The sequence below is a fragment of the Felis catus genome, chromosome D3 (genome assembly GCF_018350175.1).
Source record: "Felis catus isolate Fca126 chromosome D3, F.catus_Fca126_mat1.0, whole genome shotgun sequence".
In the NCBI taxonomy this organism is placed as follows: domain Eukaryota; kingdom Metazoa; phylum Chordata; class Mammalia; order Carnivora; family Felidae; genus Felis; species Felis catus.
Window position 1 is genome coordinate 80,016,249 of NC_058379.1, and position 25,031 is coordinate 80,041,279.

At 36.6% G+C, this 25,031-nt stretch overlaps 1 protein-coding gene across 7 annotated transcripts in view; it reads left to right on the top strand.

The window, feature by feature from the left end:
* The window catches only part of RELCH (RAB11 binding and LisH domain, coiled-coil and HEAT repeat containing), a 114,828-nt gene that overhangs the window by 56,941 nt on the left and 32,856 nt on the right, over nucleotides 1-25,031 (top strand). For 6 of the 7 annotated variants that reach the window (XM_019815388.3, XM_019815385.3, XM_019815386.3 and 3 more), the window contains 9 exons: nucleotides 5,824-5,914; nucleotides 8,602-8,673; nucleotides 11,159-11,299; nucleotides 11,753-11,917; nucleotides 13,964-14,111; nucleotides 17,508-17,664; nucleotides 18,289-18,412; nucleotides 20,404-20,452; nucleotides 22,909-22,988. In XM_019815388.3, the coding sequence (XP_019670947.1) occupies nucleotides 5,824-5,914; nucleotides 8,602-8,673; nucleotides 11,159-11,299; nucleotides 11,753-11,917; nucleotides 13,964-14,111; nucleotides 17,508-17,664; nucleotides 18,289-18,412; nucleotides 20,404-20,452; nucleotides 22,909-22,988 (1,027 nt within the window). The remainder of the gene's footprint in view (nucleotides 1-5,823; nucleotides 5,915-8,601; nucleotides 8,674-11,158; nucleotides 11,300-11,752; nucleotides 11,918-13,963; nucleotides 14,112-17,507; nucleotides 17,665-18,288; nucleotides 18,413-20,403; nucleotides 20,453-22,908; nucleotides 22,989-25,031) is intronic. The other variant, XM_019815387.3, reaches the window with a different exon arrangement.

Consider the following 25,031-nt stretch of genomic DNA (forward strand, 5'->3'; position numbering starts at 1 on the left):
GGGGAATCAGATAGATAAAAATACAGGATTGTGGTAAGTGAGAAGAAGCTGTAATATACACTGAAGATATACTGGCTCAACATTTTCCTCGTTGTTGTCCAGATGTTCTTTGTCATTATTCTCCTCAACCTGAGAGAATAGTTATAGCTAATCTGGCTAAATTAAATTGAAATTTAAAGTTATTATTCAGTTTAAGTTGACTTATATTGCGAAATAGTGAGCATTGCTTGGGCTTCAAGTGCCGTTTCTATAATTAATGTGAATAAAACATTCTAATTTGCTTTTTGTTGAAGTTGGCTACTTTAAAACATCTATTGAAGGGGCACCTGGGTGGCTCAGGCGGTTAAGTGTCAGACTTCGGCTCAGGTCATGATCTTACGGTTCATGGGTTCAAGCCCCACATCGGGCTCTCTGCTATCAGCTCAGAGGCTGCTTTGGATCCTCTACCCCCTCTCTCTCTGTGCCCCTCCCTTCCTCCCTCCCACTCTCACTCGCTCTCTCTCAAAAATAAATAAATCTAAAAAAAAAATTAAAAAGAAAACATACTTATTTTTCCATCAGGTTTTACGATTTTGAACTAGATAACCAAAAATGGAAAAACTTACAATTCTGCATTTTACTTTATTTTATTTTATTTTATTTTATTTTATTTTGTTTTGTTTTATTTTATTACAATTCTGCATTTTAAAGTCATTTAAAATGGAACTTCATTCTGAAGAGTGAAAAAATATATTTAAAATTCTAAACTCTTGTAACTTTCAAATCTATCAATTCAAATGAAGTTATTATATTGGTTAAATATATACTGTTCTGTGACAAATTACACCAAAAGAATGTGGTTTAAAATAACACTCATTTTTTTTCACAGTCAATATGAAATTTAATCACTAGGCATAATTGAAGATACAAAAATCAAATCATGAAGCATATATACTATTAACTTTAATTCTGAATCTTTCTAAGGCTCAAAACTTTCCAAAATAAATTTCTTATAGCAGAGGATTTGTTTGTTCATAACTATGAAGCCAAAACAAAAAAGAAAAAACTTTAATCGATTATTGATATCTTGGTGGTGTTTTCTTCCTCATTACATCAGCTTTGTGGTAACAACATTGCTGGTGATTAGTCGATTTCTGAAGCCTGAGCACCCAAATTCAAAGGACATACAAAGCAAACAGGATATTCTTATTTCTAGAGACAGAAAGGTTTGCTCTAACAAAGTGATTCTTAAAGTGTGGTCCAAGTATCGTGGGGGGGGGGGGGGGGGGAGTCCGTAAGAGCTCTCAGGTGCACAAAGTGAAAGACTTTTTTTTTTTTTTTTTAATTTAAATTTTAGGGGTAGAATTCAGTGATTCATCACTTACATACAACACCCAATGCTCATCACAAGTGCCCTCCTTAATACCCATCACCCATCTAACCCATTTCCAGCCACCTCCCTCTGTCAACCCATAGTTTGTTCTCTTTCATTAAGAGTCTCTTGTGGTTTGTTTCCTTCTCTTTTTTTCCTCGCCTTCCCATACTTTCATCTGTTTTGTTTCTTAAATTCCATATATGAGTGAAATTGTATGGTATTATCTTTCTCTAATTTAGTTATTTCACTTAGCATAATACATTTTAGCTCCATCCATATCATTGCAAATGGCAAGATTTCATTCTTTTTGATGGCTGGGTAAAATTCCATCGTGTGTGTGTGTGTGTGTGTGTGTGTGTGTGTGTGTGTGTGTGTGTACACACCACATCTTTATCCATTCAGCAGTCAGTGGAAATTTGGGCTCTCTCCATAGTTTATCTATCATTGATAATGCTGATACAAACATTGGAGTCCATGTGCCCCCTTCGAATCTGTATTTTTGTGTCCTTTAGGTAAATACCTAATAGTGTAATGGCTGGATCATAGGGTAGTTCTAATTTTAGTTTTTTGAGGAACTGCCATACTGTTCTCTTGAGTGGCTGCACCATTTTGCATTCCTACCAACAGTGCAAGAGGGTTCCCCTTTCTCCACATCCTTGCCAACTATTGTTTCTTATGTTGTTAATTTTAGCCATTCTTTTTTTTTTTTAAGCACAAAGATATCACTAATTTTTTTTAATGTTTATTTTTGAGAGAGAGAGAGAGAGAGAGAGAGAGAGAGAGAGAGAGAGAGAGAGCGAGCCCGAGCAAGGGAGGGGCAGACAGTGCTGCACTGACAGTACAGTGCCTAATGCACGGCTCGAACTCAAGAACCATGAAATCATGGCCTGAGCCAAAATCAAGAGTCAGGTGCTTAACCAGTTGAACCATCCAGGAGCCCCTAATTTTAGCCATTCTGACAAGTGTGAGGTGGTATCTCATTGTGGTTTTGATTTGTATTTCCCAGGTGATGAGCGATGTTGAGCATCTTTTCACGTGTCTGTTAGCCATCTGGATGTCTTCTTTGGAAAAGTGTCTATTCATGTCTTCCGCCCATTTCTTTTCTTTTTTTTTTTCTTTTTTTCTTTTTAATGTTTATTTATTCTTGAGACAGAGAGAGACAGAGACAGAGCATGAATGGGGGAGGGGCACAGCAAGAGAGGGACACAGAATCTGAAGCAGGTTTCAGGTTCCACGCTGTCAGCACAGAGCCCGATTCGGGCTCACGAGCCCTGAGATCATGACCTGTGCCAAAGTTGGACGCTTAACCGACTGAGTCACCCAGGCGTCCCATCTTCTGCCCATTTCTTAACTGGCTTATTTGTTTTTTGGGTGTTGAGTTTGGTAAGTTTCTTTATAGATTTTGGATATTGACCCTTTATCAGATATGTCATTTACAAATATCTTCTCCCATTCCATAGGTTGCCTTTTAGTTTTGTTGATTGTTTTCTTTACTGTGCAGAAGCTTTTTATCTTGATGAAGTCCCAGTAGTTCATGTTTGCTTTCGTGTCCCTTGCCTTTGGTGACTTATCTAGTAAGAAGTTGCTCTGGCCAAGGTCAAAGAAGTTGCTGCCTGTGTTCTGCTCTAGGATTTTGATGGTTTCTTGTCTCATGTTTAGGTCTTCATCCATTTCGAATTTATTTTTGTGTATGGTGTAAGAAAGTGGTCCAGTTTCATTCTTCTGCATGTCGCCATTCAGTTTTCCCAGCACCATTTGTTGAAGAGACTGTCTCTTTTCCATTGGATATTCCTTCCTGCTTTGTCAAAGATGAGTTGACTATATAGTTGTGGGTCCATTTCTGGGTTCTGTATTCTGTTCCATCGATCTATATGTCTGTTTTTGTACCAGTATCATACTGTCTTAATGACTACAGCTTGTAATATAGCTTGAAATCTGGAATCATGATGCCTCCAGCTTTGGTTTCCTTTTTCAGGGTTGCTTTGGCTATTCGGAGTCTTTTGTGGTTCCATACAAATTTTAGGATTGTTTGTGCTAGCTCTGCGAAAAATGCTGGTGGTGTTTTGATAGGGATTGCTTTGGGTAGTATAGACATTTTAACAATGTTTGTTCTTCCAATCCATGAGCGTGGAATGTTTTTCCATTTCTTTGTGTCCTCTTCAGTTTCTTTCACAAGTGTCTATAGTTTTCGGAACATGAATCTTACCTCTTTGGTTAGGTTTATTTCTAGATATCTTACTGTTTTTGGTGCAATTGCAAATGGGGTCGATTCCTTGATTTCTTTTTCTGCTACTCCATTATTGGTGTATAGAAATGCAGCAGAATTCTGCATGTTGATTTTATATCCTGTCACTTTGCTGAATTCATGTATTCTAGCAATTTTTTGGTGGAGTCTTTCGGGTTTTCTACATAGAGTATCATGTTGTCTGCAAATTAAAACAACACTGATTTTTTATATTGTAGTTAGTGTGAGTCAGTCTGGGTCCTTGCTTCCGGGTCTCTAATAAGGCTGTAATCCACATGTTGCCTGGGCTGGTCCTGTCAAGGCTCAACTTGGAAGGATTTGCTTCTGAGCTTATTCACATAGTTGGTCATTAGCAAGATGTAGTTTCTCATGGGTTTTTGAACTGAGGGCCTCAGTTTCTCACCAGCTTTTGGCCAGAATTTCCTTCAGTTCCTTGCCGCATGGGCCTCTCCAGAATGGCTACATACTTTATCAAAGCATGCCAGCTGAGAAGGCAGTAGAAAGGGTCCAATGCTGGATATCACAGACTTTTGTAACCTAATCTCAGAAAAGACATCCCATCACTTCAGCCATTATTCTGTTCACTGGAAGCAGGTCATTAGGTCCAGTCTACAACAGCATGAATATTGGGAGGTGGACATCATTGGGAACCATGTCAGAAGCTGCCTACTGCAGTTACCTTGGGTATAAAATTCTGATGTTAGAAATACCATTTTACTGGTGCAAATATCAGCTTATGGGGACTCAACTGGTTAAGCGTCTGACTCTTGATTTCGGCTCACGTCATGATCTCTTGGTTTGTGAGATCACGCCCCATGTTGGGCTGCACGCTGACAGCCCAGAGCCTGCTTGGGATGGTCTCTCCCTCTCTCTCTGCCCCTCCCCCACTCACACATGCCTTCTCTCTGTCAAAATAACTAAATTAACTTTTAAAAATGTAAGAAATAGCATTTTACTGGGAGTGCCTGGGTGTCACAGTTGGTTGAGTATCTGACTCTTGATCTTGGCCCAGGTCATGATCTCACAGTTAGTGAGTTTGAGCCCCACATCAGGCTCTGTGCTGATGGTATAGAGTCTTCTGGGATTCTATCTCTCCCTCTCTCTGTCCCTCCCCTGCTTGTGCTCTCTCTCTCTCAAAATAAATAAACTTAATAAAAAATTAAAAAAAAAGAAATATCATTTTACTAATATGATACCCTAGTTTTGAATTATAGAAATACTGGGGGAATAGGAGCACTTGGGTGGCTCAGTCGGTTGAGCATCTGACATCAGCTCAGGTCATGATCTCACAGTTTGTGGGTTCGAGCCCCTCATCGGGCTCTGTGCTGAAGGCTCAGAGCCTGGAGCCTGCTTCGGATTCTGTGTCTCCTTCTCTCTCTGCCTCTTCCCCACTTGAACTCTGTCCCTCTCTCTCAAAAATAAACATTGAAAATTAAAAAAAAAAAAAGAAAGAAATACTGGGGGAATAATCACTGATTGTTTTAGTGGCTAGAAACTGAAGTTCTTAGATGCTGAAGCATTAGACATACTATCTTAGAATGCATGGATGGGAAGTTCATTTAGGAGGTTATGAGATTCAACTTCACACCAATAGAGGATAACTTCACAACATCTCACAAATGGTGTTACCACTGTTGGAAGAACGAGTCTTAAGGAACTCATCCTCTTGGCGGCAACCTAGTCCATTGTAAGAAAAGTCTAATTTGATTGTACAAAAGTACTGTGTGTGGTGTGAATTACAGAGCTGCTTTTTTTTTTTAATATTTGTTTATTTATTTATTTTAAGTTTATTTTGAGACCGAGACAACATAAGTGGGGGAGGGAGAGAGAGAGAATCCCAAGCAGACTCCGTGCTGCCAGTGCAGAGCCCAATGTGGGGCTTGAACTCACGAAACCATGAGACCATGACCTGAGCCAAAACGAAGAATTGGACACTTAGCTGACTGAGCCACCCAGGCGCCCCATTGTTTATTTACTTTTAAGAGAGAAAGAGAGCGAGCCAGCAGGGGAGAGGGAGAGAGAGAATTCCAAGCAGGCTCTGCACTGTCAGCACAGAGCCCAACACATGGCTCGAACCCACAAACCATGAGATAATGACCTGAGCCGAAATCAAGAGTGGGTGCTTAACTGACTGAGCTACCAGAGCTGACTCTTTTGAACCCTTAGTCCTAGCTGTGCTTTCTAATGTAAGTATAAGTCTTTATTCATTTGTATTATTTTTCAGGCAAATGATACTGACAGGTTGTGTGGCGTTTGCACGCCATGTTGGACCAACACGTGTAGAAGCTGAACTTTTACCGCAGTGCTGGGAACAGGTAAATAACTGTATGGCGTTTTCTCCTAGCTGTTATACTCTAGTTTATTATAAGTGTTCACATTTTCTTTTTTAAATGCCACTAGGAATTAGTGGAATTATGTGGGATCTAAATTATGTTGCTTTTTCTGGAGTCCAGCACAGTGATTTAATAGCACTTAAGAGTGCTCTGGGCACCTTGCTTTTATTCATTCTTCCAACAGATACTTAAGGAACTAGTTCCAGTGACAGGTACAGTGGTAAACAAAAGACAGAGACCTTTTCATGGGGAGATAAGAATAAACAAATAAATGATATGTCTTGTATTACTATAAACTGTGAAGAAAAATAAAGCAGGATAAGGGTTAGAGAATGATGGAGAATGCTATTTTAGAAAGAGGTCAGAGCAGGAATCCCTGAGAAAGTGATGTTTAGGCAAGGATCTGAATGAAGTGAGTTACTGCAAATACAAAAGCCCTCAGGGGCGTGCTCAGTGAATTCAAGAGAGAGCAAGAAGGCTGGGTGTGTGTGGGTGTGGGTGTGCGTGTGTGTGTGCATGTGTGTAGGTAATAGAAGTAATATATGTATTATATACTTGTATATATTGCAAATCTATACAGAATATGAAATGTAAACTGTTGATGTGGGAAGTTTTTGTATTTATAATCCAACTCACTATCTACTAACAGTACTTTTGGTTTTGTATTGAATTTTAATATTCCAGTCCTATGTAGAACTCAGGATCATTGACTTTCTAGACTTGATGTTTAGTCATTAAGCGGGTTATTTATCCACCTTAAAAAAGGTGAATTTCTTATAAAGGCAAATGTCATGGCCTTATTTATAATAACATAGTCACTTATGCTTTAAAAATACTGGTCTCTGGAATATCAGTAAAGTGTATGCTCTTTTAGAATTCTATTCCTAATTTCTATGAGTATTCATTTTCTTCTTTAAAATTTATTAGAGTTTGATCTAAATTAAATATGTAAAAGGAACATTATATATAGTCCTGCTGTCTGTGACAGTCCTTTATGTCCCCTGTAGGTTATAGTGCATGCTAATTTAGCATGAGGCTGTAATCATTGAAAGTCACATTAACTTAGAAACAACATATACAACTTTGAATTTACAATTCTGCACCATTATTTATATGTACATATAGTATTTAACAGTTTTTTCTATTTCCTTTTCTTCCTATTGAGCTTTATTGAGATACTCAGATACCTTACACCCATTTAAAGTGCACACTTCAGTGGTGTTTAGTGTGCCCACAGACTTGTGCAACCATCACTACGATCGATTTTAGAACAGTTTTATCACCCCAAAAAGAAACTCCAACCCTTTGAACTTATTAGTTCCCATACTTCCAAGATTATTTTGGCTATTCTGGGTCCCTTGAATTTCCATGTGAATTTTAGGATGAATTTGTTAGTTTCTGCCAGAAGCCGTCTGGAATTTTCATGAGGACTCTGTAGATCAGTATGGAGAATATTGCCATCTTAACAATGTGAGCCTTCCAAACCATGAATTTAGGATGTCTTTCCATCTATTTAGTTCCTTTAAATTTTCTTTCAGTGATGTTTTGTGGTTTTCAGAGTATAATTTTTATACTTTTCTGTTCAACTGATTCCTAAATATTTTATTCTTTCTGATACTATTGCAAACAGAATTTTCTTAGTTTAATTTAATATTGGTTGCAATACAAAGAAATACAATTGATTTTTGTATGTACATTTAATTTTAAGGCTCACTGAGCTAGACTAAAGCAAAATGAAAGTTTATGTACAGCATACTTTGACATCCAAACCATTCTGCTTTCAGGATTACTATTTCTAGAGTAAATTTGATTTACAGATATTAGTTATAAACATCTTTACCACCACCTCTTCTATAACCTGCATAACATGGATATCGGGGATCTATCTAGCCGACTACCTCCAATCTGTTGCCCAGTAGATTGCTATGTAATTTCTTTTCTTAATTTTAGGCATCCAATACATTAATGAATTATGTCACCTTTTCATATGGGAATATGAGAACAGATATACTTCTTTTCCAGTCAAGGAAAGATTTATATTCTATGAAGAAGACATATGGGAACAAAACCCAGTATGTGTCATTTTTCTGTTATTTTTGTTATGGTTCAGTGTAGTCATCACAGCAAAGCCCCATCATCTTGCGTATACAAACAGGAGTGGATTGGAGTCTGCTTACTTTAAAAACAAAATCATGTCACTAGTCAAGGGTTCTGGTTAAATCATTGATTGACTTACTTCCGAATCCCTTAGTTGGAAAAGAGATGATGAGTTATTCCTGGCACCTATTAATAAGCCATGTCTGTCATACTCAGAAGGTGGGTTTTTCAAATTTAAATATAAACTAATGTTTCTAGGGCTGGAGAAAATTGCTCCTGACATCCTAAGGAAAGCCTAGCTGTAGGCAAGCCCACAATCTCTAGACACCTTGCCACATTTTCATCTTTGCTTTATCCTTTTTTCTTTAACAGATAACCCTTGTGACCTCATTTTTTAGGCTCTCTCTGAATCCCTTATTCCTGATCCAGTTATAGCCACACAGGGATCCCCAGAAGTGGAAAAAAAAGAAGCTTTATTGCATTCTTAACAGGATTTATTGTGAAAAGTAATTCTCTGTTGGAAGAAAGGAGGTTCTGTTGTTCATGTTTGATTTATTTATTTTTTACTCTAGATTAACCACAAATACCCGGAAAGACGTCTACTTGTAGCAGAATCCTGTGGAGCATTGGCACCTCACCTTCCTGTAAGAACTGTCAGTTTTTCTTAAAAACTTTTTTTTCTTTTAAGAGGGGCAGAGGGACAGGCAGAGAGAATCTTAAGTAGGCTCCATGCTCATCCCACGATCCTGGCATCATAACCTGAGCTGAAATCAAAAGTTGGCCACTGAACTGTCTGAACCACTTAGGCGCCCCTACCGTTGATAGTTTTTAATCAATTCTTATAGAAAATAAAAATCTAAGCGTGTAACAGTTTGCATTTTTATATTTGAATTTTTCTCACCCAAAATTAATCATACTATATACAATGTTCTTAATCCCTGACAGTAAACACTATTGAGAGGTTCTTGTGTAGGTATCTATGTATTTTTTTAAATTTTTCATACTGTTAATACCGCCACATTTTGCCTCTTTCAGCATTTGCATTTTTGACAGTGTTAAATTGCCCTGAACCAAGATAGCACAGATTTATACTCCTGTCATCAGTACATTGGAGTTCCTATTTTACCATACCTTTACCAGGATCGGGGTATGGTGAAATCTTTTTTAATATTCTCCTATATTATAAGAGAAAACCAGTATCTTGTTGTTGTGATAAATCATATAGACAGATTACATGAGTAGGTTTGCACATCCTTTTATTTACTGTTCCAAGACAGATGAAGAACATCACAAACACAAAGGGGCTAAAAAAGCTGTTCTGCACTGTCCCTGATACCAGAATGTTAAGCAGTATTAATAACAGACTTACTGTTTCCTCCATGGATCTCACTTGCCTTATACCTCGCTGCAGTTGATCACAGTAAAATACGCGTGGTCATGGCTTACATGGAGTAATGCCTCCTGATTTGTCCTGTGGGTTCCCTGTGGCATACTGAATCTAACTGCCACAGCTGACCTCAGTCCAGATCAATGTGAAGCAAATACCCGGCTGAAGTTTACTTAACTTCTGTCCTGTTGCCCATGCTGATACCAACCAAGAAGCCATTTGAAGATCTTCCAGGCAGTTTGGGGGCAGTTTTTATCCTAAAGGATAAGTAAACAGGGCTGTACTAAAAGACATATTCACCAACCTAAATGTGCCCAAAATGTGCTAAAATTATATATATTTTTGTTTCTAAGAAGTCAAAGTAAAAAGTACGTGATTAAAAAAATTTTTTTAATGTTTATTTATTTTTGAGAGAGACAGAGACAAAATGTGAGTGGGTTAGGGGCAGAGAGAGAGGGAGACACAGAATCCCAAACAGGCTCCCAGTTCCGAGCTGTCAGCACAGAGCCCAATGCAGGGCTCAAACTCACGAGCTGTGAGATCATGACCTGAGCTGAAGTTGGACGCTCAACCGAGTGAGCCACCCAGGAGCCCCTAAAAACTAGGTCTTTTAAAAATGACTGCAGGGGCACCTGGGCGGCTCGGTCGGTTGGGCATCTGACTTTGGCTCAGGTTATGATCTTACAGTTCATGAGTTCGAGCCCCGCGTCGGGCTCTGTGCTGACAGCTCGGAGCCTGGAGCCTGCTTCGAATTTTGTGTCTCCGTCTGTCTCTGCCCCTTCCCTGCTCATACTCTGTCTCTTGTCTCTCTCTCAGAAATAAACATTAAAAAAATTAAAAAGAAAAAACTGACTGCAGATCTTGCCCTGAATACTAAAATCACACTGTGAATTTATGAAAATGGTCATCTTCTATCGTTATTTTATTCTAACCATTATATGTAAACAAGTTTGGGTTTGAAGAATTTTATAAATTGATCACATTACAATGGTGCAAAGAAGGGAAGAAAGGGGAAGAATTTGCATAGCAATAGCTCTTTATTTTACTTTCAGCCATTAATTAGGCTAAAACATTCTTTAACAAAAAAGAACTGTGTGAAATTAAGACACAACAGTGGTTGCCATTATATTAAATAATTGCCTCTGAGAATAGCAGCGCAGTTCCCTTTGAAGTCTTTCTAAGTTTACTCCCATATTGTATCATCCTGTTTGAAGTTTTTTTCTCAGTTCTTCAAAAAAATAGGAACACCAGGATTTTATAATGTTTGCAACACTTCTACCCCAGCAATTGTTTTGATTAACCAGAGTGGTGTTTGTAACCCTCCTGTTCTTCTAACTCTGAGAGCTCTTCTCTGAGGTAAACAGGGAGCCGTAGAAGAGTCATTGTTGGTTTATAGCAGAGAGTTGACTTTATCAATTTTCCAGAAGTGCTTGCTACTATGTTAAACAAACCCTATGTGCTGTAGGGTTTGAAAGAGTTGCAGGTATGTATTGGGAGACAATTGATACCAAATTCAGGGTAGATGTCATCTTTAGAGAGGAAGGGTGGAGGAGAGTGAAACTTAAGCTGTATCTGTAATGTTTTATGTCTTTGGAAAATGAAGACTTAAAGGAAAGTTAGCAAAAATTAATGTATATTTCATCTGGATTTTTGAATGTGTGGGTGTCTGTTGTATTATCTTCTATACTTTTCTGCCGCTAGTATAAAATAAATAGTAAAAACATGTGTTTGTTTACTTTCAGAAAGAAATCCGAAGCTCCTTGGTTCTCTCAATGTTGCAACAAATGTTAATGGAAGATAAGGCAGATTTAGTAAGAGAAGCTGTGATCAAAAGCCTTGGCATCATTATGGGATACATTGATGATCCAGACAAATACCAACAGGTATGTTTTTCACAATGAACCCCATTTACTTCATTATAAAATTCCAAACAATTTAATATTCCAAATCTCTGATTCAGCTACCCGATAATTCATAGTAGAGCTAGTAGGCATGCCAGTGTTCACCCATTGCAGTTAGCCGCCTGGTTTTACTTTGATTCAAAAGAAAGAGCACTGTGATTCATTGATAGTATCTCCCATTGTTTTGTGGCAAGAAATTGGCAAAAAGCGTGCCATGTTTACCACCATTTCTGTTTGGTTTCCACTTCAGTGGATACATGACATTTTCTTTAAAGAAAATGGGAAGGATAGGGTTATGGATGGCTTTCTTTCTTGCTTAAAGTGTTCTCTACATGTACTACAGTGTATATACTTCATTACTTTTTATTAAGGTTTTTTTTTTTTTTTTAATTTATTCTTTGAAAAATCTAAATTTTACCTGTTTCATTTTGGCAGGGTTTTGAATTGCTGCTCTCAGCCTTGGGTGATCCCTCAGAAAGAGTAGTTAGTGCAACACATCAAGTATTTTTACCGGCCTATGCTGCCTGGACTACAGAACTTGGAAATTTACAGTCTCATCTTATACCTACATTGCTGAACAAGATAGAAAAACTTCTCAGGGTAAATGCTTTCTTTATTTATACAGTTTATAGAAATGTAAAGAGTATGTTCTAAGTCCTCTTGAGAGAACGCTGGGGAGCAAAGACAGAAAGTACCACCGAGCTGAACATTCTAATTATTTGCCAGGTAAAGATTTTATTGGTCTGGAGCCAAGAGAGCTTTGAGGAAGTTCTGCTTCGCTAAAGCTCAACGAGGAAGGTCATGATCTGGGTTTATACGCTGAAGTAGCACCTTTGTGGAACTCATTTGTACATTATGCAGAAAGCTAGCTCTTCCTGGTATCTTCCAAAGGTTTAAAGATCTTGGGTAAAATATCAGCTCCAGTTCCTGGCATGCAGATAACTCAAATATTAGTCTCTAAAGCTTTCTTACTTACACGATGTCAAAATGCTTTACTTGTGTTTCTTTCACTGCAGTAGTTCATTTTCTCACTTCTTAAAATGAATGTTTTCTGTTTTCCCCAAGTAAAAGAAATGAAGAAAAGTTAAAAGAAAGATAGTTACTTCCTGATCTAATTTTTGTACTAAAAGTCCCTCTTAGAGTCTAGAAGAAAAACTAACATTTCTTTAATGCCTCTTATGTGCATTAAGGGAGATACTGTATAAATAATATATATTATGTCATTCTTATAACCCTTTGAATTATATTTTGGTTTCGGTGTGGAAACTGAGCATTTTGGTAGCTTGCCCAAGGTCTTACAGCTGTCAGATGATGGAACCAGGATCTGATATCGGTCACTGACACCTAACTCTTACCCGTTCTACCCCCAAATTTTAAAGAATCTTTAAGGCTCTTGCATAGTAACTACTCTGTAGACAGTCTTATATGTATTTATTTAATTTAAAAATTGGGCTTTTTTTTCTGTAAATTTCAAGTTGGGTAGTTAAGAAAAACTGTAAACAAACAACTAGACTGGAAAATACTCATTTTTATGAAACCTGGGAAATTTTTTAAGTATTCTTTAAATGTTTGTATTCTTTCTACCTGAGATTTATCCATACCTTGTTTTTCTTAAGTTCCATTTCATAACATGGTTAATTCTATTTTGCTATTAGATGTACCTGAAGTATTCAGCGTAGCTAGTAATTCTTCCATGAAGAGATTAATTTAGAACTTGATAGTGTGTAACTCATATATCTGGTATCTCTGACATAGCTTTTATAATATTAGTAATATAATATAATGTATTTATTAGTAAACACTTTTATCTGTAATGATTCTATTTTTCACTTTAACATTTGGTTTCTGTGTACCATACTAATCCTTTTACTCTTTTTTTCTTTCCGTTATCTCTTTTGTTTCCTTTTGAATTTTTTTTCTCCTACCTTTCATCTATGCATCGAAGTATTTTAAAGTCCTTTCAGTGCTGGCACATACAGCTGCCACCAAATCTGTAAAAGGAGATCGGATGTAGGAGAAGGAAAATAGCCAAGGCTGTTGCTGGTTCAACAGTTGAACAGTTAAAGTGATTCCTGTAACTCACTTTAATTTCTTTATCCTGACTTACAAAATTTCAAAGAATAAGACCCTCTTGAAAGAAGAAAAGCCTGGGGGCACCTGGGTGGCTCAGTGGGTTAAGCGTCCGACTTCGGCTCAGGTCATGATCTCTGGGTCTGTGAGTTCGAGCCCCGCGTCAGGCTCTGCGCTGACAGCTCAGAGCCTGGAGCCTGATTCAGATTCTGTGTCTCCCTCTCTCCCTGCCCCTCCGCCGCTTGTGCTCTCTCTCTGTCTCAAAAATAAATAAATATTGGGGGGAAAAAAAGAAAGCCTATAAAAGAAGTTTCATACAAATGGTAATGACCGATGTTCACCCTGAAGTTTTCCATAGAAGAGATTATATTGCTTATTATAGTGCCTCAGTGCTTCCTCACATTTTCCTGTACTTAGAGAAATTACGAAAAGATTCACGGATATCTCCATTAGGTGTTGTGCTATGAGTCTAACATACAGATTCTTAATTTTTTAATTAATGGCCACAGAAAGGAAGAGCATTATAAATACTTAATTTCAGCAGACTAAAACTAGCTTCCACCTCCTTTGTTTCAGGAAGGAGAGCACGGGCTGGATGAACATAAGCTCCACATGTATCTTTCCGCTTTGCAGTCCTTGATCCCCTCTCTCTTTGCGTTAGTGCTGCAGAATGCGCCTTTCTCCAGCAAAGCCAAGCTTCATGGTGAAGTGCCACAGATAGAAGGTACTGAACTGAACTTGTGGAAGGAAGATGTAGGACGTTAGCAGCTTAGCTTCCCAAGGAATTGCTTTTGGTTAAACTTCTAAAAATCACTTTATATGAAAGCATAATTACTAAAATATATGTGTGGAATTTCGTGGTCACAGAGTGTATGACAGCTAGGGTCAACTGCGGCTTCGTCGCTTATGGATAAGCCTCATGGTATTATTTTCTAATATTTGTGCTTTCTTTCCATTCCTAATCTATAGTCATTTTACCACTTTTTTTTCCCCCAGTGGCTGAAATAAGTTTTCTTTCATTCATAGAGTTGGATTAATGAAAAGATTCACCTAAAGTTACTAGTGCCAGTTTATGAAGCTTGTCATTTCCACTTTCTTTCCACTTTCTCTCCCCGACCTGTTTCATCTTATTTTCAATAGGGGAAGGTAAATGTAATTACTTTCTTCTACGTCCTTGACAGGAGCATAAGCATATGCAACAGAATGTTTTTCTCCAAAGAAGGAATATGACTTATTTTCAGAAATAGGTGAAATTGATAGCAAAGGCCAGTATTCTCTTGTCTCGGTGTCCACCTAACCAGTAAGTGACCTCTGACCCACGGCACTTAGTAACCCCACTGCACCCAACCCCCAGGATAAATGGCTATAGAGCAGCTGTTACTCTGTATGAGATCCCTTTGCAGAGTTTTCAGATTTGTGACATTGTCCATGTCTCTTGACGACTTCTGGTAGACAAAAGAATTCTAACATTGAGAACATCAATAGATACTTAATGTTTTGACAGTTGGCAGTTTTCGTGTAAAGGAAACTGGGAGTGGTTTACCTATAATCTTTGGGATACACAAAGCACAGCACAAATGTTTGAATGTCTGTTTCACTGGAAAAATTGAGAGTAGATGGGGTTGAGTTAATTTAATATTTTAAAATATTACTGAGGAGAAGGAAAATTCAGGCTTTTAAGCAAAGTCTTCATAAAGCATTCACAGCTGACTGCTCCAGGTTCCACCCCTGCATGTGTTAAGGTTCTTTGTCTGCCTAGGGGCTTTCCTGTCTAATTCCCACTCTTTCTCTTTCTGTCTTGCCATATTGGTGTGCTAGGGCTGCCATACCAAAATACCACAAACTGAAATCTATTGTCCCACAGTTCTAGAAAGCGCAAGGTTTCAGATCACGCTGTCAGCAGGTTTGGTTCCTTCTGACGGCTCTGAGGAAAACGCTGTCCCATGCCTCCCTCCTCGTCTCTGGTGGCTTGCTAGCAATTTCTGTCATTCCTTGGCGTGTAGATGCATCACCCCAATCTCTGCCTTCATTTTCATATTCCGTTCTCCCTCTTTGTGTGTCTGTATGTCCAAATTTCCCCTTTTTATAAGATGGGTAATATTAGACTAGAGGCCCACCCTACTCCAATATGACCTCATCTTATCCAATTACATCTGCAATAACACTGTGTCCAAATAAGGTCACATTCTGAGGTTCTGGGGATTGGGACCTCAATGTAGGAGTTTCTAGGAGGGTACATAGATCAACCTATAATGTTTGCCTTCATTCATGTATAAAAATAACTCTTGAATGTTGATGCCAGGCATGTGCTAGGGACTAGATGAAAATTGTCAAAACAACTACTTTACCATCCTGAATATATTTCTTCCAGGGTTTATTTTACCTTTCTTGTGATTATGTCTTCATCATACCAAAAATAACCTTTCCTTTTTAATTCTTTTAGACTGAATATGACTCTCTGACTTTTAACAGTAACCATAAATGTTAATATTATTATGCCCACTTCTTGGTTATAAATCATTTATTTTAAATGAGAAAATATTGTATTCTTATGTAGGGTCTATATATCCATGTCTATATGTCTATCTATATATACATCCATATATTTGGGATAGAATTTATGATAAGTGAAGATTTATTTTCTCTTATATAATAGAAACACAAATAGTTTTACTACCAATTTATTTACAGCAGTAACTAATATTTATGTCAGGCACTATTTTAAACACTTGAGATACATTCGTGAATAAAATAGACACAACTTTCTGCCTTCAGAGGGCTTACATTCTAGTGAGAGGGAAATACATTAAAGAGTCGTAATGGCTGTTACTTTGCTGGATAATTGTGACTGTTTTGTTGACAATAAAATGCTGGTATTTTGCTATCCTATTAAAATGACATTCTGGGGACCTTTCTATAGTTCTATATTATTAAAAATCCTGTTAAATAGAACAATGTTTTGAGACTCCTGAGCCATTCTGTTTACTTACCTGTAATAATTGAGTTATCCAAATAACTGCTTATTTTTTGACATTATTTTGCTTCTCTTGGACCTACCTTTAAGTCTTCAGACCTCACTTTCCCCTGTAGTTAATCTTGACCTATCTATTTGACTTTAAACTGTTCTATTATTTTTCAGTTGTTTATTAGTATTTATGAAGGAATGACATTCACTCTATCATAGTGCAGCAGATTGTGACAGGTGTTATATAACCGTGTTTGAAATTATATCAGCTATGCTTTGACATGATATATTCCCTATGAAGTACAAATATCCCTCGCAGTCCAAATCTGTTTATTCCTGGATTGAGATACAGTGAGAATTCAAGCAGAAACCTCAGATAGTGAGAGGTACCATGTTACCCAAACTCATTTATTTGTTGGTTGGTATATTATGATAGCAAATAGGAGAGTTCAGCTAGCAAGGGATGACCTCTGTCTTTAATATATTGTTAAAAGTCTTGGGCAGCATAAAAAGACGGTAACATCTTAATTTTGTCTTTGAACATTTTTAAAATTATGTGCATTTCATGTTTTCTTAAGTTTAATAATAATTATGAAGCCATTAATATATTTTGAGAAAATTCTGTATTTTTGCATGTTTTAGGATATTAGCCTCTATGCAAGAGCTGTTGGGCAGTTAGGAGTTTCTAACAGTTAATGAGCTGTTGGCATGCGTTACCATTTAATAGCCATCAAGAAGTGTTCTCTATTTCATTGTCATAAGTAGTCTAGTGGAATTATAAGTATTTCTATTTTTTTTAAACCAAATTCAAATCCATGTTTCAGCTAACATCTTATCTTTGGGCCAATTTTAACTTAACCTAAATGCAGTTTTACTCTTTATTAGCAAACTATTTCATTACAGTGTTCGTTTACTATAACTACTTAGTCTCCTAAAATCTTAACTTTTGAGACGTGTTAAATTTGTTCACATGTGACAGGAATTTGTTTCACTTTTTAAAAAAATGATATGATTAACATATTTCAGTTTTCTATTTAAAGTTTATAATAAGCAATTAAATATCGAGAGACAGAATCTTATTTTCCTTTTCACAGAATAGTTAGCTTCACACACTGCCACTTTTCACATGATTTATTTTGCTTCTATTATTTATAGTGACTAGGTTCCCTCGGCCTATGTCGCCTCTTCAAGATGTGTCTACTATAATTGGAAGTCGTGAGCAATTGGCAGTGCTCTTACAACTTTATGATTACCAGCTGGAACACGAGGGTACAACAGGCTGGGAGACTTTACTGTGGGTTGTCAATCAATTGTAAGTTACTGCCTTCATATTCATTTGGTACGCCTCCATCAGTTGATGGAAGATAGCTCCCTATGCTTAGTTTTGGCACTGAGGGACAAAATATAACAAAATATAAAAACAAAACAAAAACATAACTTGGCATTATCTATGGTAAACTTCTTTAGGAGAGGAGATTTATACCATTGGATATGTAGGTATTTATCTATGAGGATGGTGCTGCCAGACTATGTCAAAAGGACCTGTCTGCTGCCTTGTTGTTGTCTAATAGTGATGATGTATTTTAAACCACATCCAGATTGTCACTTTTGAAGCTACAGTGGATGCCTTGTTAGCCAAGCACTTAATGTGAAGCATCAAATCCAGTGATCTGTGTCTCATTAACTCCATAGGCAAAACTCTACCGTTAAGGTTCCATGTGTTTTATGGCAAGCAGTTAAAATTTAAGAAGTTTATAGAGTAGAATAGAAACTGAAAACCTTTTCAGGGTATCTCAAACCGCTCCTTTGATTTGCGGTTTTACTGGCTATGAAAAGCAAAGCAGGAGGTTGTTAGATTTGCATTGTTTCAGACATTGGCAAGGAAACAGTAATTTATATGTATCCCCTGCCTATTTTTCTTTCCTTTCACATTCAGGTTGCCACAACTTATAGAAATAGTTGGCAAAATTAATGTTACTTCAACTGCCTGTGTCCATGAATTCTCCAGATTTTTCTGGCGCCTTTGCCGGACATTTGGCAAAATTTTTACAAACACTAAGGTAAAAACTTGTGTTCCATATTTTCTTATTGCAAGAGATACAGAAATGTAATGTGTTAATTAACGCTGTGACAGAGTAAACCAAAGCATGAGCTCTTCCTTTACCTTTTAATATCTTAGAAAACTATGATAGTAACAGAAAATTCTAGTGAATAATCTTCTTATCTTTATTCACGTTTCGATGATTTAGCCTAAACTTGGTTTATATCCAGATTTGGATATAACATCTACACACTGGGTATCTTTCCAGCAGAGGCCGCATCAGAGGCCTTCACTGATTCTTTGATGCGCTTCTCCTGCCTTCCCATCCACCACACATTCGGGGAGCAGCTGTTTGCTCAGCACACTTTGGTCAAAACCTCAGGCGACTGTGGAACCAACGTAGCTTCTATAGAAGCCTTGCTGCAAGACCAGCTCTTAGAATAGTGTGGGCACTTGAGATTCATGCTGCATATTTCAGTCGCTGCCAAAACTAGTATTTGTCACATCTGCATATCCAGGTTACTTTACAGTTTTAGATACTACAGTTGGAATGTCCTTAGATCCCAGTTTCATCTTTAATCCATTTGTCTTGCTAGCGTATTGTTGGGGCAGTTCTTTAGAGAGCTAAGAAAAACATAAAAAGATACAGTTGTTATAATCAAATGTTAATCAAGACGTTTAAAAGGTAAGAATTTTGTGGAGCTCTTTACTATTAACTATTACTTTACTCTGTGGGTATTTAAACATATAAAGCAAAATAGTTTGGTATAGCAGACTGGACAAAATTCAGAAAGTGAGTTATAATAAATACTATTATGTTTGTGACCTATAATAATTAAGTTATCTGGGCTTAGCTTTGGCATGCATGAAATGAATAAATTACTTTAGTGTCTTTTTGTTCCATAAGTATGGTGCTGTAGATTAATCTTCTAACAGTGGGCTTCACCTCCGTTTAAGTTGTTTGTTATGCCCGACCTGCCGCTAAGAGGGCAAAAAGTTAGACCTTGATGCTACTATAGAAGAAACAAGATCATTTTACGTTTTTGCTAACATCTAATTATTAAATAGAATTTGATTTTATAGTTATCAACATTGGCAAAAATTGTCTGACATCTCCAAAAGAAGTAGCTATTATTAAAAAAAAAAAGTAAGTAGGAGTTCATTTAAATACTTAGCAGTAAGTGGTTGACTTCAGTGCCCTGAAACCTGAAATCTGTGATAATGTTAATAATAAAAGATTGAAATTAGCATTTACTAGCTTAAAAAATTGTAGGTAAATTCTATATTTGATGCCTAAATTTCAGTTTTAAGTAAGTTAAAATTTAAGCAGATGGATATTACATGATGAATATGTTACTTATTGAATACCCTAAATGAATGGAATTTGCTCTTCATTCCTTTTAAATACAGCAAAGTTTTAAAAAATAATTCTAATCATATAAAATATTTACCTAAATAATCTTTCTGTCATGAAGTTTTAAGATGTGGTAATTTCAAGCCCTTAAAGTCATCTTGGAAATTATTTTAATTTAGTGAAGGAAAACAAAAACCCTTCAGAAAATACCTACTGACTTGAATTGATTTTGAAAACATTTTTTCTCTAAAGGTATTGCTTGTAGTAACTTGACTCTTCTTTTATTCTAAGCCTCTTACGAATTGTTACATCTCTGGGGCACATCAGGGGCTCAGTCAATTTAGTGTCCGATTCTTGATTTCGGCCCAGGTCATATTCTCACAATTCATGAGATCGAGCCCCACATCGGGCTCCATCCTGACAGCTCACACGTGCATTCGCACTCTCAAAATAAATAAACTTAAAAAAAAAAAAAAGAAGAATTGTTATATTTCTGATCACTTAAATCATCCATAAAGCAAAATAAAAAAATAAGTAAATTAATCAGATGAATCAATGAATGTAGTAGTAGTAGCCATAGTAAACATTTTATTTATTTAATCTTTAATTGATCCATTGGACTGAAACTTTTTGGATCTTTTCTTTCGGTCGCTTAGGTCAAACCTCAGTTCCAGGAGATTTTAAGACTGTCTGAAGAAAACATTGGTAAGTTCATTTGTTATTACTTTTTTTTAATTTTAATTTTTTTAAACATTTTTTTTTATTTTTGAGAGAGAGAAAGAGAGACAGAGTGTGAGCAGGGGAGGGGCAGAGAGAGACAGAGACACAGAATCTGAAGCAGGCTTCAGGCTCTAAGCTGTCAGCACAGAGCCCGACGTGGGGCTCAAACGCACAAGCTGTACGACCAAGACCTGAGCTGAAATCGGATGCCCAATCGACTGAGCCACCCTGGCACCCCCATTTATTATTACTTTTAAAACAATTGGATATCTTTACTCAGGAAAAATACTATATTCATTATGTGCCAATTGTATGTAAATGAACTAACAAGTACAAGTGAAAAGGAAAATTTATTTCTTGGTTTTATAACTGTGTCACATCTACCTCTTTCCCATGAGATGGTAGTGAGATTCATCTTTATTAATTTGCTTATAAATATCTACCTTCCTTGCAATTAAATTGACTTAAGGCTGAGTTTCTCAAATAGAGTGCTTGTACCCATGTAGGTTTGAAGTGGTATATTCACAATATTGAAAATTATAGAATAAAGGATCTCTACTTCCAAATTAGTTATTTAAATCTTTTAAAATGAAAACAAATATAGTGGAAGAGAATGTAAGATATGCATATATGTTTTTAAAATGAAACTACATGCTTGAGGGGGCACCCGGGTAGCTCAGTTGGTTAAGCTCTTGGTTTTAGCTCAGGTCTTGATCAGGTCGTCAGATCTAGCCCCACTGATAGCACAGAACCTGCTCAGGATTCTCTCTCCCTCTCTCTGCCCTTCCCCCACTCGCACTCATGCACACTGTTTCCTCTCTCTCTCTCTCTTTCTCAAAATAAATAAACTTAAAAAAAAAAAAAAAAACCCCACATACTTGAATGGGCAGTTCCAGTCCCTCTGTTGATAGTTTTCACTCATTTGTCTTAAGAAGTCTAGTTATAGCACCATCAGCCTAAGAACTTGTTTCCTTGTGGATCTTAAGTTCCTGTGTATTTTTCTAGTTTCTACGAATAAATTGTAGAAAATGTTAGAAAGAAAAACGTATAGCCCTCCTTTTTTTCTTTTTTTTTTTTAAACTTGGTTGGTTTTGGACATATAGGTAATTCTTATCACTGCCCTACCTTAGTGATTTGATTTGAGTGATCTACAAAACCCATCTTAGGCTGTCCTCAGAAATAGAGATGAATAAATATATCTTTTTCTTCTAAGTTCGAACATGATGAGATTTTTTTTTTGATAAATGCTTCCCAAAATTTGTATTATCAATTGTTAATGTTTAGAATGCCTAATAGTTGGTATTATTTGTTTAGTTGTTAATTCTGATGATAAATTAGTGAGGAATATTTACATATTTTAAAAACTGACAGCTTTTAGAATTGTTAGTTAGCTCTAAGTGTTTAGTAGTTCATGTAGGAAGAGATTACTAATCCCTATATGTATAGTCTATATCTATGAATCCAACTTAAGTCTATGTTCCTAACCTCAGATTTAACTCTCAGCTACCATAGTCACACCCAACCAATATCAGTAGTCCCCCAAAGAAAAAATTACTCTTACTGAGAGCATAAACAAACCTCAAGTGCTACTTGATGTGAAAATGGAACTTTCTTTTTTGCTACAATTCTTTCAGGGCAGTTAGTCAAATTTGTTTATGTACTATTTTCTGAAAAGAATTTCAAACCATATAAAAATAGAAAAAAGTACTTAAAAATTTGGGGATACATAAAAGCAAATATAAAGCACTTAAAATAGTGCCTAAAGAACAATAAACCAGAGCTGTTGTTGCTATAAATAATGTTATATCATCTCTGAATTTCTTTTTTGAAATCATCTACAGATGAATTTATCTTATTTTACAGTAGTCACAGGGTACTCTCCTGTGTTGAAATGCTTTCCCCTCTTCTGCCTCTGTACTTTGCCTGCATTTTCTCAGCAAAAATAGGGTCATCTGGCTGAAAATGCAGGAGAGGCTTTGGAACTAGACTAGTACTGGAAATTAGGTAGTATCTCATATCAGGAAGCAGATTAAATAATATATATCCAGATGCCACCTTTTAGCTGAGTGCCTTTACCTTTTACCGAATACTACAGATTGAAAGCATGAAAATTTAAGACCTGTTTATACGGACTGGCACTTGGGAGAGTTCAAGAAAGCTCCGATATCTGAGTATGGAAATAGAGTATAGCATCTCATTTTGGATATTAGAGTTCTTAACATCTATCAAAAATGTTTATGCTACTGGCTTTATAAAAAGTATTAAGCTATGTTTTTACAACAACCATGGATATGTATTTTAATCAAAATTCTTTTCCAAAGTAATAATATGCATGTGTAAGCCTTGTAACCAGTTGGAATTTTAAATATAATTTGCATTGTGACTTTTTGCTTTACATTTAAAATACATGCAGATTTTTAAAATTGTTTTAATGATCTTAGATTCCTCAGCAGGAAATGGGGTCCTCACTAAAGCTACTGTCCCCATTTATGCAACAGGAGTCCTTACATGTTATATTCAGGTAAGAGAAAAATCCTTTTACTAGAAAATGTAAAAGCACTTTCTGTTTAGAAAGATACATAATATTACGCTTTATATTATATTATAAAAGTAATATATATTAACAACATAGATTAGATTAGATTAGATTAGATTAGATTAGATTATGGGTTCATGTTACCCATAAAGGAAAACAAAATTTATATATTTCTTTTGTTCAATAAGTAATTTATAGTAGAGAGCATATTTGAATAAGTCTTCATTGAACAAATCTTGAACAAATAAATTTAGAGATTGTGTGCTTCTTGATATTTTGTTAGAAGTGTTAGATTACACTTACTTAGCAAAGTTTCATTGTGTTTCATGATTAATTTTTCATAAATTAAATAGCAAATAAAGCACATGTATTAGGTGGAGCAAACTACAAAATGCTGTAGAATACTGTACTCTATTACCATTTTGTGCAAAATACTTTTTAATAATACCTTATTTTTCTTCATTGTTACTACATAATAAATTACGCTAAAACATAATGGCTTATTATAACCCTTTTATTTGCTCATGGGCTTTGCTCAACTTGGCCTCTCTTTTGTGGTCTTGCTGGTGGTCAGTCACTCATGTTGTTGCATTCACCTTTTTGGTTGGAAGGGAGGTCAGCTAGGGTGACTGAGCTTCAGTCTCTGTGTTGTCTTAGGGCCTCTGGGGTGGCACAGCCAGACTTAATACATGGTGGCTCAGGGCTGCTCAGGGCTCCTCAGAGCGCAAAAGCAGCATCTGCTAGGCGAAAGTTTAGGCTTGGAATTAGCACATCACTCTGTTGCCTTCCCTTGGTTAAAACAAGTTACAGGCCCAGCCCAGATTCCAGAAGAGGGCACAAAATAAAGGCATGAGCCAGGAGGTGCGGTTCATTGGTTGTCACCAGTATAACAAACTACCACATTCTACTTACCGTTGTTTTAAGGAAATGAACATGGTATATATTAACGTAGATCAGTCATTTTTAAGTGTGAGGCAGCCCCACCAGTCAGGTGAAAGTATGGATTCAGGATAAAGCATTTTTAGAAATTGGAATGTGAGGGGCACCTGGCTAGCTCAGTCGGTTAAGCGTCCGACTCTTGATCTCAGCTCAGGCCATGGTCTCACAGTTCATGAGATTGAGCCCAGCTCAGGCCATGATCTCACAGTTCATGAGATTGAGCCCAGCATAAGGCTCTGTGCTGACAGTGCAGAGCCTGCTTGGGATTCTTTCTCTCCCCCCTCTTTACCCCTCCCCTGCTTTATCTCTCTCTCTCTCTTTCTCTCTCTCTCTCTCTCTCTCTCTCAAAATAAATAGATAAATAAACATTAAAAAAAAAATAGAAATTAGAATGTGAGAGGCACCTGGCTGGCTCAGTAGGTAGAGCATGTAACTCTTGATCTCAGGGTCATGAGTTCGAGCCCCACATTGGGCATAGAGATAACTTTTAAAAAATAATAAAAATAAATAGAATTTAGAACATAAGAATCAAAAAGGAAGGCCTTTTTTCCTGAGTTTTCCCCCATTAATACCTAACATTTCTTTTGCCTTTTGAATTCAAAGTATGATTCATATTTATTGCACTCTTCTTCCAAAACAGATTGAGCTATCTTACAGTTTTAAAATGTAGTCCTACAGTATCACATACCTTTCAACAGAAGCTCCAATTCTGTTAAAGTAACACAGTATTCCTTTAAACTATTCTTTTCTACCCTGGTTTCGAAGACTGCCTCATAATATGAATACACACACAATCCCTATGTGTAGGGTATTTTAAATCCTGTGTGTAGGGTATTTTAAATCCTGTAACTTTAATAGGTTGTCTCTATTGTTCTTAAACTCATGAAGATTTAAATCCTAGCATATTGCCAGACACAATACTATGCATACCATTTTCCACTCTCTTTAATTTGAAAAGCTGTGAGTTGAAAACTGTTTTGAATCAAATACATTTTTTTGTCTTGAGATTTCAAAAATGAGAAATAGAATAGGATTGTACTAAATTTTCAGATTAGAAGAATCTATGCTCATTTGGAAGTATGTTTCATA